The 12196-nt window shown below is 36.2% G+C and overlaps 1 protein-coding gene and 3 long non-coding RNA genes across 4 annotated transcripts in view; 1 reads left to right on the top strand and 3 right to left on the bottom strand.

Moving 5' to 3' along the window:
- The first annotated feature begins 82 nt into the window (after positions 1–82).
- On the top strand, positions 83–3480 carry LOC106529494 (uncharacterized). The gene is made up of 3 exons (XR_001311641.1): positions 83–1347; positions 1844–1887; positions 2834–3480. It is a non-coding gene; the product is annotated as an uncharacterized LOC106529494 (long non-coding RNA).
- Positions 3481–6178: 2698 nt separating this feature from the next.
- Positions 6179–7820, bottom strand: LOC106529495 (uncharacterized). Its single transcript, XR_001311642.1, has 3 exons — positions 7555–7820; positions 7240–7416; positions 6179–7147 (listed from the first exon to the last, which is right to left on the bottom strand). It is a non-coding gene; the product is annotated as an uncharacterized LOC106529495 (long non-coding RNA).
- A 57-nt stretch (positions 7821–7877) lies between these two features.
- Positions 7878–9821, bottom strand: LOC106529492 (uncharacterized). Its single transcript, XM_014024944.1, has 7 exons — positions 9599–9821; positions 9127–9305; positions 8924–9017; positions 8493–8837; positions 8281–8398; positions 8101–8192; positions 7878–8018 (listed from the first exon to the last, which is right to left on the bottom strand). The coding sequence occupies exons 1-7, from the start codon at positions 9812–9814 to the stop codon at positions 7878–7880; spliced, it is 1185 nt and encodes a 394-aa protein (XP_013880398.1). The 5' UTR covers positions 9815–9821.
- A 449-nt stretch (positions 9822–10270) lies between these two features.
- Positions 10271–12196, bottom strand: part of LOC106529515 (uncharacterized) — a 72522-nt gene continuing 70596 nt past the window's right edge. The window contains exons 3-4 of the long non-coding RNA XR_001311646.1: positions 10752–10832; positions 10271–10653 (exon numbers count right to left, since the gene is read on the bottom strand). This is a non-coding gene — a long non-coding RNA (uncharacterized LOC106529515). The remainder of the gene's footprint in view (positions 10654–10751; positions 10833–12196) is intronic.

The following is a 12196-nucleotide window of genomic DNA, read 5'->3' as shown; positions in this document are numbered from 1 at the left end:
ACACACACACACACACACACACACACACACACACACACACACACACACACCTAGGGACAATTTGGAGAGACCAATTAACATGACAGTCATGTTTTTGGACCGTGGAAGGAAACCAGAGTACCCGGAGAAAACCCACGCATGCAGAAAGACCCAGAGCCAGGAATCAAAACCAGAACTTCTTCTATCAACTGTGCCACTGTGCATTTAATGTACATTTCAGCTATACTAACTTCAAATTCTCAATTAATAATGATGCTTGTCTTGACCTTGTTTGTGAACCTGTGGACAAGTACACTGTATTTGTTAGTTAAACAAGTTTAACTAACTGTCCTGAAATCATAAACCAAGCCTTTGCAAATTTTACACAAGTGGGGAGAAGGAAAAGACACTGCTGGAGATGGAGATTAACAAAGATAGCGACAAAGCTTATCCACTTTGTTGCTATGTTCATTGATTTTTTCCTGACTCTTCTACTGACTGGTCAAAACATCTAGTGATATATGTAGCAACTCTTTTTTGTTGTTGTTTTGGAGACTCTTAAATCAGCATTGCTCTGTCATGAGCAAGCAGCATAGGATGCTTAGATTCCCCCTTGCTCCTAAAAAGACCTACAGTCAGTCTAACARTTGTCTGTCCTGCAGAATTCCTTTGGCAGTAAWYAGAGCAGAGCAGGCCCATTCCAATTTTGTCAATATTACAAAGAAACATTTGCAAATGAGAATAATGCTACTATCAATACAGTCTACAACAYTTGCTATTCCAACTCATCTCCCCACTGCCCCGCTGCACCGTGTGGGGCAGTGGGACTGAAAGAGTTCGCCATATACCAGAATGAGTGCTGAGTGACATGGCTGTGGTATTATTTCATATTTTAATGTTAATGAATTTCACTGTAACTATTAGAAAAACCCAACTACCAACTTGAGGAGTCAAGTATTGAAGTGTCAAAATTTTCACAGAATCAGAAAATAATTATACAGTTTATAAGCGACAAAACTTATTTTGGGTTTAGTTACACTTTAAATATTATTTTTCAATTTCTTTGGCCAATAGTTAAATAATATTTAACTATTAGTAGTTAAAAATTAGTAATATGTAACTACTAATAATATAACTTTAACCTMTGAAATAATTAGAGAAAATGTGTAAGTCCATGTAAAGAAGATTAAAGTTTAGAATGATTAAAAGTCACCACACTAGTTTTCAGTTTTTCATTGTACACACTTTGGCTGTATTTCATGTTTTGTTTTTATAATCTTTTTCTTTTCTTGTCATTAAGGTTGCCGGAAATGTAGTAGACAAAAGGTGTTCCTCTTTGACTCAATCACCGGGCATAGGACAAATGCGGTAAGACTAAAATTGTTACTAATACACCCTCTCAAAGTACATTCCCACCCTAGTCAAAAATGCCATGATACACCAAGAGACATTGCCACATGTGGAGATGRGTAGATGGGGGGAGGGGTGATAATKGGGACTGGTCTGCAAAAATAAGCACATTTGTTTACTCMTAAACTTTTTGATCATATTTACTTACTCTCAAGACTCAATTGCTTTCTATTTTTTTATTATTATTATAAGGACAAAAAGGGGCATTACAATAAGTCAGAGCAAAACAATTTCACACAAAAAAGTCAGCATTGGCACAGTAACAGAAGCATAGAGATGGAACACCAAATCACATAATTAGGCATTTTATTATAAAAGCCATGATTCACCACTCATCCTTCAATACYGACTGAAGACTCCTTCCACGCTTAAGTATTTTAGAAACACTTTATGGACATGTTTTTGATGATTGCTTTAATTAATTGATTTCTCTTTTATTTTATATGCTGTCTAGGGAAAAGAGGAAGTAAAAATTCATTGGTTACCCTGCTCTGCTTGGTGAGAAGTGTTTTTTGCACCTATTAGAAATATAATCTTGCTATGTCATTGGGAAATATAATGGAAATGTAAAATTTGGAGATGTATATTACGTTATAATGTCATCAAGCTTTTTGTGGCCTTTTGTCACAAGAGCTTTTCCTTAGCTTTTCAGTCYAGCTGAGATGGCGCCCTACAAAGCATACWTCCCCCGATGCAATCCCTTAAGGCTAATGGCAGCTGCAATTAGCAAACRCCTGCTGGACCAGCTCTGCTGAGCTCATTTTGGGGATTGCTTCTCAGTCCAACGCTACTGAGAATGGCTGTAAACCACTTAATGAAGGTGTGATGACATCCTAAAGCCAGTGTCAGAAGAGGAGGTGCTTCTTAGAGAAACAGTGACCCATTTTGAAAATGGGTCTCCAGTAGACATTGGCTTAAACATGGCTACTCTTCCTGGGTTCTATACATTAAAKTGTGTAAATGACAAAGTGACATTTCTTTTAAGTCTTATTTGATATGTACAACATTTGTATAACAACTGAAGGTAACAGTCTTACTTTATTATATTATGAAAAGGCACTATGGTCATAGAAATTATTTAATACTGTTCTTTTTATAATTGATACAAGCTGGAAATTAAATCTGAAACTGTCACTTTCTTTGARTTAGGATTTTTGGTAGAATTTTTTCAAAAACTAAACCACTATGAGAGATTTTTCTTGTTTGTGTAGTGGTGAAATTACTGTGCAGTCAGTTTGTCATCGGACACTTAATAATTCAAGATAATATTGTTTGGGACACAACAAGATCCTGTTGTGTCCCAATAAGCTGTTRATTGGGGCAGGGGGTGATTTAGTCAGGGAAAAGTATTTGGCTACAGAAACTCTCTTTTAGAAAGAGAAAAATGTTTACCTTGCAGTACMTAAAAATTCCATAACTTGATTTTACTGTTCATCTTTTCTAGTGGGAAAATCTGGGAAGACACATGGGAACCTGCATGTCAGTTCTCACATGTTGCTGTCCCCCAAGAAGAGCCACTTCCTTCAGACAACAAACAAGCGGGATGATGTTGCTTTTTCTTTTTTATTTTTCTTTTTTTTTTGTATTACAAAGTTCTAATTTTCATTTTTTTCTATAACTGCAGTTTCACTTTAGTGAGAAGTTTTTTGTTTTATATTGTTTTTGTCATTCACTGAAATAAATGTTACTGTTGTAATGCAGTAGTAATAAGATCATCTTGGGCTGTTCATTGATACGTTTTTGTCATATTCTGTAAAAGYCTTAAGACATGCTGTGACTGGCTGAGTCACTGCATGAACTATTTACTTTGCCTGTATAGAGGCTTAAAATTTTGAACAGGACTGTTTGTACATAGTAAAAGTTGACAGTCTTAAATCCTTAAAACATGGCATTYTACACATTTGTTTTTGAGTGTTTTGAAGGTTGATATGGAATTCCAAATTCAAGTCCATAAAATTTTGTTAAAAAAAACATTAATTTCAATATAACTTCTTGGAAGTGTTTTATGCCAAGAAGCTATAATTTCACCATCTGCTTTTTTGTATCATGTATGTTGTCTATCAATATTGTATTTGTAAAATGCTTTAATAAAATTGCTTTCAAATGCAGTACATTTATTTTTGAACACAGCTGCTTTAAGTGCAGTTACTGATGAAGTGGACATTAAAATACCTTTTTAATGTCCAGATCAACTGAYCATATAACACATCACACATATATAAATTTAAATAAACCTATGTTGCAAATGTCATGCACATGTTGAAGAACACACATTAATTACTAAGCCTGTAATATATATATATATTAACCATTTATAAAGTCCTGCTCTGACCTGTAACTACCGAAAGAAGTCCTTTTTTATGTCCCGGATGTTGCTGGCTACATTTCCTTAAATGATCCAATGTTATCAGCGCCAGTTTAAATAAAGCTGTTTAGACAAAAGTACCTTGAGGGGAAAACTTTTTCAAACCTGATCTTCCATAATGAAATATACTGTAGTTAACCACACAAAAWWTTTTTGAAACATCACAGCTCCGCAAACTTCTATAAATTCTTAAACGGCTGCTCTGCGGGAATTTGAAATGGAATTCAGCCATTGTACGGCAGACAGAGTAAAAGAATAAAGGGACACATCGCGCTCCATCAACACATTGTACCTTACAAGACTATCTCGGGGGACAGGGCACAAATTATCTTTGACAACTTTATGTGAGCTGTGTGAAGCTGACACCCCACCCACGTCCAAAAATTAATCAAATAGTCAGAATGGTTAGTGCTCCGTTTGTGTAGGTTTGTGCTGTAAAAACTGTCGTTTGTGCAGCTTTAGTTTTCGAGATATTTGAAGTTAAAAATTGGCCCGATGACGTCACCATTCCGGAAGTTGCTGCGGGGACGATGAAATGTTCCCTCAAACTGAAGTTAAAATGTGCATTTGTTATAGTAAGAGTCATAAAGGGATTTATAAACTTTTTTTTTGCGTTTGCCCTTCTCAGTGCCTGTCAAGCTGGYCGCCGTTCGAAGTTGGTCAAGTTTGCCATATGTATTGTCTTGAAGGCATGAAGCCAGATTAACTCTACAACCGATTGATTTCCTCTACACTTGCASTAGTGTGTGAAGCTATGTTATGTGTTTCATAGATAGAGGATTAGTCACCAGTCTTTGTTGAAGAAGGAAAGAAATTAATAGATCGTGGGAAGTGCAGAGCGAAAACTAATCAAACTAATCACACATCAAATGGTAGTCTAAAAACATCACTATCAATCAATATAAAAAAATATCTGTAAGAGTATAATTTGTGATCTCTGGAGCAGGCGCTTTGGAGCATCTTGCGCAGTTGATGCGCTTCTGCGATCATTTTCTCCTGCTGTGGAGTGTGTGCGGCATCAGGTCTTATCGACTTCTGATTACTTCATTTTGTAAATGAACCTTTTTGAAATGTTACCCGAWCTCAAAAATATTCTTATTGTACAGAAAAAAAAAWGTTCAGCTTGGCGACTACAGCATTGAAATAAAATGCACTTAGTSACTCTGAATCATCTGATGTTTCAATGCCTTATGGTGTTCCGCAGGGCTCAATTTTGGGCCCTCTGCTTTTCTCTCTATTTACTGCCTCTGGGTTCTATCCTTAGGATACATGGGATGATTGTCAGATTTATTTGCCCATGAAGCAGAAGGATGTACATTCTATAAACATCTCTTTGCATGTCTAGGTGCTCTCACAACTGAAGCTGGTTAGGATGCTGCTGCACGACTTTTGACAGGAACTCGAAAAAGGGAGCATGTGACTCCTGTCCYGGCCTCACTTCATTGCCTGCCTCTATATTTTAGGATTCATTTAAAAATTCTAATGTTTGCTTCGAAATCACTGCATAATCTTCCCCCGGCTTACCTCTCAGAGCTTCTTCACCCCTAAATACACTATCGGTCACTCAGGTCAGCAGATCAGCTGCTCTTGGAGGTACCAATATCTAGGAGGAAGCTTAGAGGGGGCAGGGCTTCTCTGTCATGRGCCCAAAGTTATGGAACGACTTGCCTTTGCAGGTCAGAGAGGCCCCTTCACTGTCCACTTTTAAAGCTCGTCTTAAACCCATCTATTCTACTTGGCTTTCAAATCAAGCACAATCTAGTTTTAAATTGTACGTTCTTGTTTTTAAACTGTAAKTTTTTATTWTTTTTATTGTTATATTGTGTTTTAATGTACAGCACTTTGTATCAGCTGTGGTTGTTTTAAAATGTTTCATAAATAAAGTTGGTATGGTATGGAATGGTTAAAAGCCATCGTCTGACGCACTACAAAAAATGTATCTGCTCCAAATGAACATTTTAAACCTTCTGTCCCTTCTTCTTTTTTTTTTCTTTTTAAGATGGAAGATCAGAAAATAACTTATTGGAGTTTTATAATCAACACCTGGCATGAAGTGTGCTTTATCWTCTGAGTTGCACCGCAACACAAGAGGAACATCCAGCAGAACTGTATTGKCTCGCTTTTATGAGAACAATTATAATGGAGGCTCTCGCATCTGTTACAAATCAATTTATATTATCACATGGCCTTAGTTTTATACATTTTATTTGTATGTATGTCTTTAAAATAATCTATCTATGCAATTATAACTAATTTTAAAATGTTCTCAAAAAGTACATAAAAGCTGAAAAACAAATTTCTTAAAATCAGTTTTTTTTACAAACATTTTAATGTGCTCCATTACTGGCTTTTAATAAAGCCAGTAATAAATTAATTTATTCAGTAATAATAAATTCATCAGATATCCTACTTAGTAAAGTGTCCACAAAGGTAGATCCATTTTAGTTTATTAAATCATGCGTGACCATTTTTGTGTAAATGCATTTCATTAAAAATCAGAACCATGAGTACTAAATTATCACTGACAAGTACTAAAACTTTGTTACTCATTTTTCTTTGTAATACAGAAATWGTCAGAAAAATTGGAACAGCGCCGATGTCACCAAAGACAAGAAATCGTTAAACCACTATACACTTTGTTTTTTCATTGACTTCAGAAATAACACAGAGCTGCACATGTTCATAAAAAAAGAAAATAAAATTAGAACATCCAGAAATATGTTTCTGTTATGATGGTACAGAATCACTGGGACTGCTAAGTGTAGTCTTGTAGTCATTTTTTAAACTGCTAAACAGAAACACAAAAGTTATTACTCCATTTATAGTTAAAATAGGAAATAAAACAATTACATACAGAAAAATCACTTTTACTATTACATGTAAATACAGTAGACACTCAGAAACAAAAGTGAAAAAAAAAAGAATGACATGCCAGCCTATGTAATCACAGCTCTATTAAGCCTTTGTAGAAAATAAAAAGGCACAAACATATTAACTATTTATAAAGAAAAAGGATAAACAAAATGAAACAATACCAATTTGTAAACATGAAAGCATAACAACAAAGTGGATGGTATGTTTTGGTGATTTATAAGCAAACAAACCTTACATGTGACATATCAGTCAATCAGAAGGAGCTGAACACTGTCACACCAGTGCAGGTCTGTGTCAGCTGTACATGCAGAAATGATTACAAACTATTATCAGAAGCTTCTGAGTCACTATCAAAGTCATCATCAGAAGTATCGTCAAAGCTAACACTCTCTGCTCCAGACAAAGTCTGTAGATAATATTCTCTTGCCTGCAGCTTCATCTGTTTTAAGTGCTGCAGCTCTCTGAGGATGATGCTATGGAGACCTCTTAGACCTTCATCGGTTAGAGCACAGGACGAACCTTTAAAGTTGAACATAAGTAAAAATAACAATTAATAAATTTTTTTAGATGCTTTAACTATTAATATGTTTATACATCGCTTAAACACATACTTTTAAATTTGCCTCTCGATGACAGGTGGGAAAGGTCCTTCAGAGTGTCTTCTTGGGATAACAGAGATTTCCAATGATGGTCCATCTCTCCTACAAGGATCCTCTTTTCCTCTTCCAGTCTCTTTACTTTCATGAGGCCATCGAATGCCCTTCTTTTTGTGGAAAGACTGACAGAGTCTGAAATACATTCATGAAAAAGACAAATCAACTCAGTTTGAATTTGTAATTGAGTTTAGGTTTACACCTGGAGTATGTACTGACATTATCTGTCAGGTATGATGACAGTATAAAACATATTAGTGTATGTTTACATACCACTGTGTGATTGCTGCCATGGTAATGTTGTGTCGCCGGACAGGATGTCTTCCAAAGACAGTGCTTCTGTGCCTGCAACAGTCTTGTTGTATTCTTCCAAAGCCAATGCTAAAATGTTTTTCTCATGTTGTATTTTGCGACGAGCCTTGGCACGAGCTTTGTTTCCGTCTGTGTCTTTGTAAAGACGTTGAGATCGCCTTTTGATGCTTGCAGCCAGAACCTCGATTCTGCCTGCCAACRAGTCTGGATCRGTTGTTGTAGATGTTGCTGATGATGATAAATAACAGAGATGCAGTTACATATAAGTACTTTTGGAATGTACTCTAATTTTTAATCTGTAAAAGCTCACCTTCTGCCCACTTCTTAATATCATTGACCCAGTCATCAAGTTGCATGTCAGTCACTGAMAGCTCAGTTTTTAAGGACACCAGATTGTGATGCTGTTTTTGAAGAGCTTTTGTGGCCTGCATTGACAATTTCAAGTAAAAAAAAAAAAATCAGAGCACAGCAATTATAGGAATGAACAAAAATCAAAAATTTCACTACCTTCTGGTATCGATGAGTTAGTGAGGTGGCCAAGTTGTCATGTTTTTGCTGGTTCCAGCGCATGGCCATAAGGGTCAGCATGTCTGTCCGTCCTGTAAACAGAAAGAAGCCCACAATAGTAGAGTTTTCAGTTATCATAGTTACTTATAATTTCAGGAAACCAATCTTTGGTCTTCTCACCAGCTTTTGACATATGTTTTGTCGTAACAGCGATCCTTGAAAGAAATGCATTGCACTGTTCAACTTCTTCCCCTAGAGTCAAACCAGCACCCTCTTGATATGCTCCACTCCATTTAACCTAAATAAAAGCATGCAAACACAAAMAATTTCAACAGTCAAAGATGTTCATGCATTTATGCAAGGTTATTCAATGGCTATTCAGTGTTCCTTACCTCACATTTGAAGTCATGGGCTTTGGCATGGAACACTGAGAGAAATGGCTTCATTTGAAGCAGGTGTTGGAGCTCAGGACAGCTTTTAGATACTTTTTGAAGATATGGCCAGTACTTGCATGTTACATCCATGCAAAAAAATGTGATCTGTCTGTTGGCCAACCTTTGCTGCAGGTACAAGGGGTATGCAAATATCTCACCCCTAAACATGTTCAGGGCACAAAGTAGGACCCCATGTCTACACACTGCTAGCTCCAATCCCTCCTCGTCCAGCTTGCTGCTGGATCTSTGAGACATCTCCCTGGCTGCTGACCATTGCCCACCACAAACACCTCTTCCAGAAATCTAGAATGCATAAAATTAAATCAGACATGCTGTCATTACAGGGTATAAGGTTACTGTCATTATAAAGTTATAATCTGCAGTCTTACATGTTTGGTTGATTTGTGTATATAGTCCACAAATTTTACTACATCTTCATCCTTGGCTATGAAAAGGTCCTTAAATATAGCCTGTTCCTCCGATCTGGGAAAAAAAAAAGGAATAAAAACACTATATAGGTGTTATGGTCCACAGGTAGTGAACATCACTAACTTATACAAAGAATTGTTATATTGCACACATTATACAATACCCTGCTGCATTCTTGAAACGGTAATGCTTGCGGTTTCCATCCACTGAAAGTGCAAGCATATCTGGGGTACAAGCTTGACATTTGAAGGGATCCTTCCTTAACATTTTATCTAACTCATGTCTTACAGCTTCCCACTCGAAAAAACTTTTCAGGAAGCTGTCAGCCGAGATCTTTCCTGTCTGATTTAAGATGAGAGACAAATTTAAAAAAGAAAAATTACACAAGRACATAGGTGACCAAATCCAAGGCATCAAGGATAGGTGTTCTTCAAGTTCTAGGTGTGTCCTTTGCTAAAAACATCTCATTCAATCAATTTTGATGTTACCAGGACTTCCGATGATCTGAATGCTGAATGAATGAGGTGATATTGATTCAAGTGTATGTAACCAGTGACATCAAAATGTTGAAGAACATAACCACTCAAAAATGGAGTCAGACAGACCATCTGGGATATGTACGTTAAAGTACTCACACGGCCAAAGCGGACGGTTCGTTGGTCCAACATTTTTAGAAATGCTTGACTGGAGAGACCTGGTGATGCCATCTTCATTTCTTCAAATGTAAAAAACACATCAGTTGCATATAGAGTGGAAAAGTTAAGGGTAGCTGGCCAGTAATCAGTTAAATTTAGGTCATGCACTCCACATGTCCAACTAGCCTCACATCCCTCACAACCCAGCTCTGGCATGCTGAGATCATAACGACCTAAAACACCAAAAAAAATGTAAAAGTTGTAATACTTGGTTATTGTAATGTCAGGTTGRCATTGTGTCACAAACAATTTCTTATGGTCTGCAAAAAAATTACTAAATAATTACATTTTGCTAACATTGGTTTTTAATTATATTTTGGTTTTGATTCATGAAAAAAATGAAGTTATTCATTCCATTGATTGTGACCACAGTGACTGCCTTTCCTGGTTTGATCCTCAAACACTCTGATGGACAATCACAAATTCTAACTGGGATCTCCACAGGTACGAATCGTGCTAAAGAGATTGACATGTTTAAAATATGAATTCACATAAACTGCATATAAGATATGTAGAACCAGATGAACAAAAAAACAGAACATTCAAAATACAGTCAAAAGTTAACAGTAAGAAAAACACTCTGAAGAGTGTTTAAACAGTACAAATAAAAAGCTTACCATCATTGCAAAGAGTTGTATTTAAAACATAGGTAGTTGGAGGTAATGGCTGGAAGAACCCAGCTATGATGGTTTCTCTGTTGTGGAAGACATGTCTGGTGTGCATCATCACATCACATTTTTCACAAAAGAAGGGGTGTGGTAGGCAATCACGACACCGAAGTGCAGATGGATTTTTTCCACATTGTTGGCAAAAAGGGGCTGACACACTGTGCTGAGCTGCTATGGTGTTAACCAGGCGGGGTCTTTCTGCTTTCCAACTCTCTGAAAATATGCTTTTYCTTGTGCTCCAGTTAGTGGAAGTCAGAGGAACTTTTGGCACTAGTGGTTGACCTGCAGCATCATTCAGCGAGCTCTGGAGTTCTTGTAGAAAAGACTCTTTTAAAAAATAAAAACATTTTTTAGATGTTACAAAAGTATAGCACATAGAAGCTTATTATATAGAAAAAATAAAATAAGATGTACTACTGACATACCAACAGTCTCTGGAGCAAAGGCAGCCTCACACTGAATGTTAGAGGGATGAGAGGGACATCTGGTCTTCTCACTGTGGGACGCTATAATAATGAATTAAACAAATATAAAGGTAAGGAGTATAACTAACATCTTATTTAAATCCACATTTGGATGTCCAATTCCAATTTAATAACTGTCTTCAATTTCCATATCTCAMGATTCAAATTTGTAGTAGAAACTATTAACTAAAAATTAAGAAAGTAATTTAGATTGTCAGACAAATGGAGGAAAAACACATTTGTTTGTAACCTTTTGTAATAAGGTATGGTTAATGGATAGTGAACCATTTAAATTATGTTGCCTAAATTATCCAAATTTGTAGGCTATTTTTTGTAAATTATTTAAAGGATGTTGCAGACTGTTTAATAATATTTCTCTATTTTGATGAGCACTGGTGGTTTGTATTTTGTTTTGTTTAACGGTATTTGCACTTTGTTAAGGTTTTTTTTTGTGTGTGTTATGTACCTCATGGGCTGCCGTAGCTAAATGAGGGCAGGTCCAATAAAAGCTGGCAGAATCACTGTATCAATGAACATTCAATGACTTGAATGAACTGTCAAAAGTGCTTGGCACTATCAACACTTAGTCGTCCCCGGTGAAAGCAGAAAGTTTTCACGGTGACTAAAGTAATCAAGGTGACTATGGTGATCAAAATGATTGAGTTGACCGATGATCCACATCAAAGAAAATAAAAAAAATAACTTGAAAATTAATACAAGTGCTGGGGGGCTGCTATGACTAAATACATGTACATCAACTGCTGGAAAAGCACTCACTCTGTTGCAACCACATTGTACAGTGTGTCAAAACAGTAAAACTCCTCATTTTTGTTATATAACTAACCTGTKCTTTGTTATTGAGTAATTTCTAGTCAACATACTCTTACCGTATAATTAAAAACAATTTTGTGTTGGGGAAAGATATCAAGCCTTTAACAGATAAATGTTTTACATCCACTTCTCTGGATGTAAAAGCAAACAGAATTAATTACTTGTTAGAAGAAATATATTTTGCCAAAATATCAATTAGCATTAATTTACTAATATGTGTAAAAAAAATAGTCTACATGTGTCAGTGATCATGTTTTGAAAGAAGTACTTACTCTTAGGTAATTGATTTCTTGTTGATCTTGCCCTTTTATAAAGTTTGTTACCATCTTTATTCCTTTTTCTCCACCTTAYTGTTGGTTCAGGTATCTGCATAGGTACTTGATCTTCATCTTTCTTAAGCTCAACAAGCAAGTCATCAAGTTGTTGAAGCTCGAGATTTATATTTTGCTGTTGTATCTCAGCATCTAGGACCATTAATGGATCAGATATGTTTGAGACACTCATGGTGAAGGACAGACAGACAGACAGACAGACAGACAGACAGACAGACAGACAGACAGACAGACAGACAGACA

Source organism: Austrofundulus limnaeus, unplaced genomic scaffold, assembly GCF_001266775.1.
Source record: "Austrofundulus limnaeus strain Quisiro unplaced genomic scaffold, Austrofundulus_limnaeus-1.0 Scaffold449, whole genome shotgun sequence".
Taxonomy (NCBI): Eukaryota; Metazoa; Chordata; class Actinopteri; order Cyprinodontiformes; family Rivulidae; genus Austrofundulus; species Austrofundulus limnaeus.
Note: the sequence above shows the minus strand (reverse complement) of the source record. Positions and strands in the feature narration are given on the sequence as shown.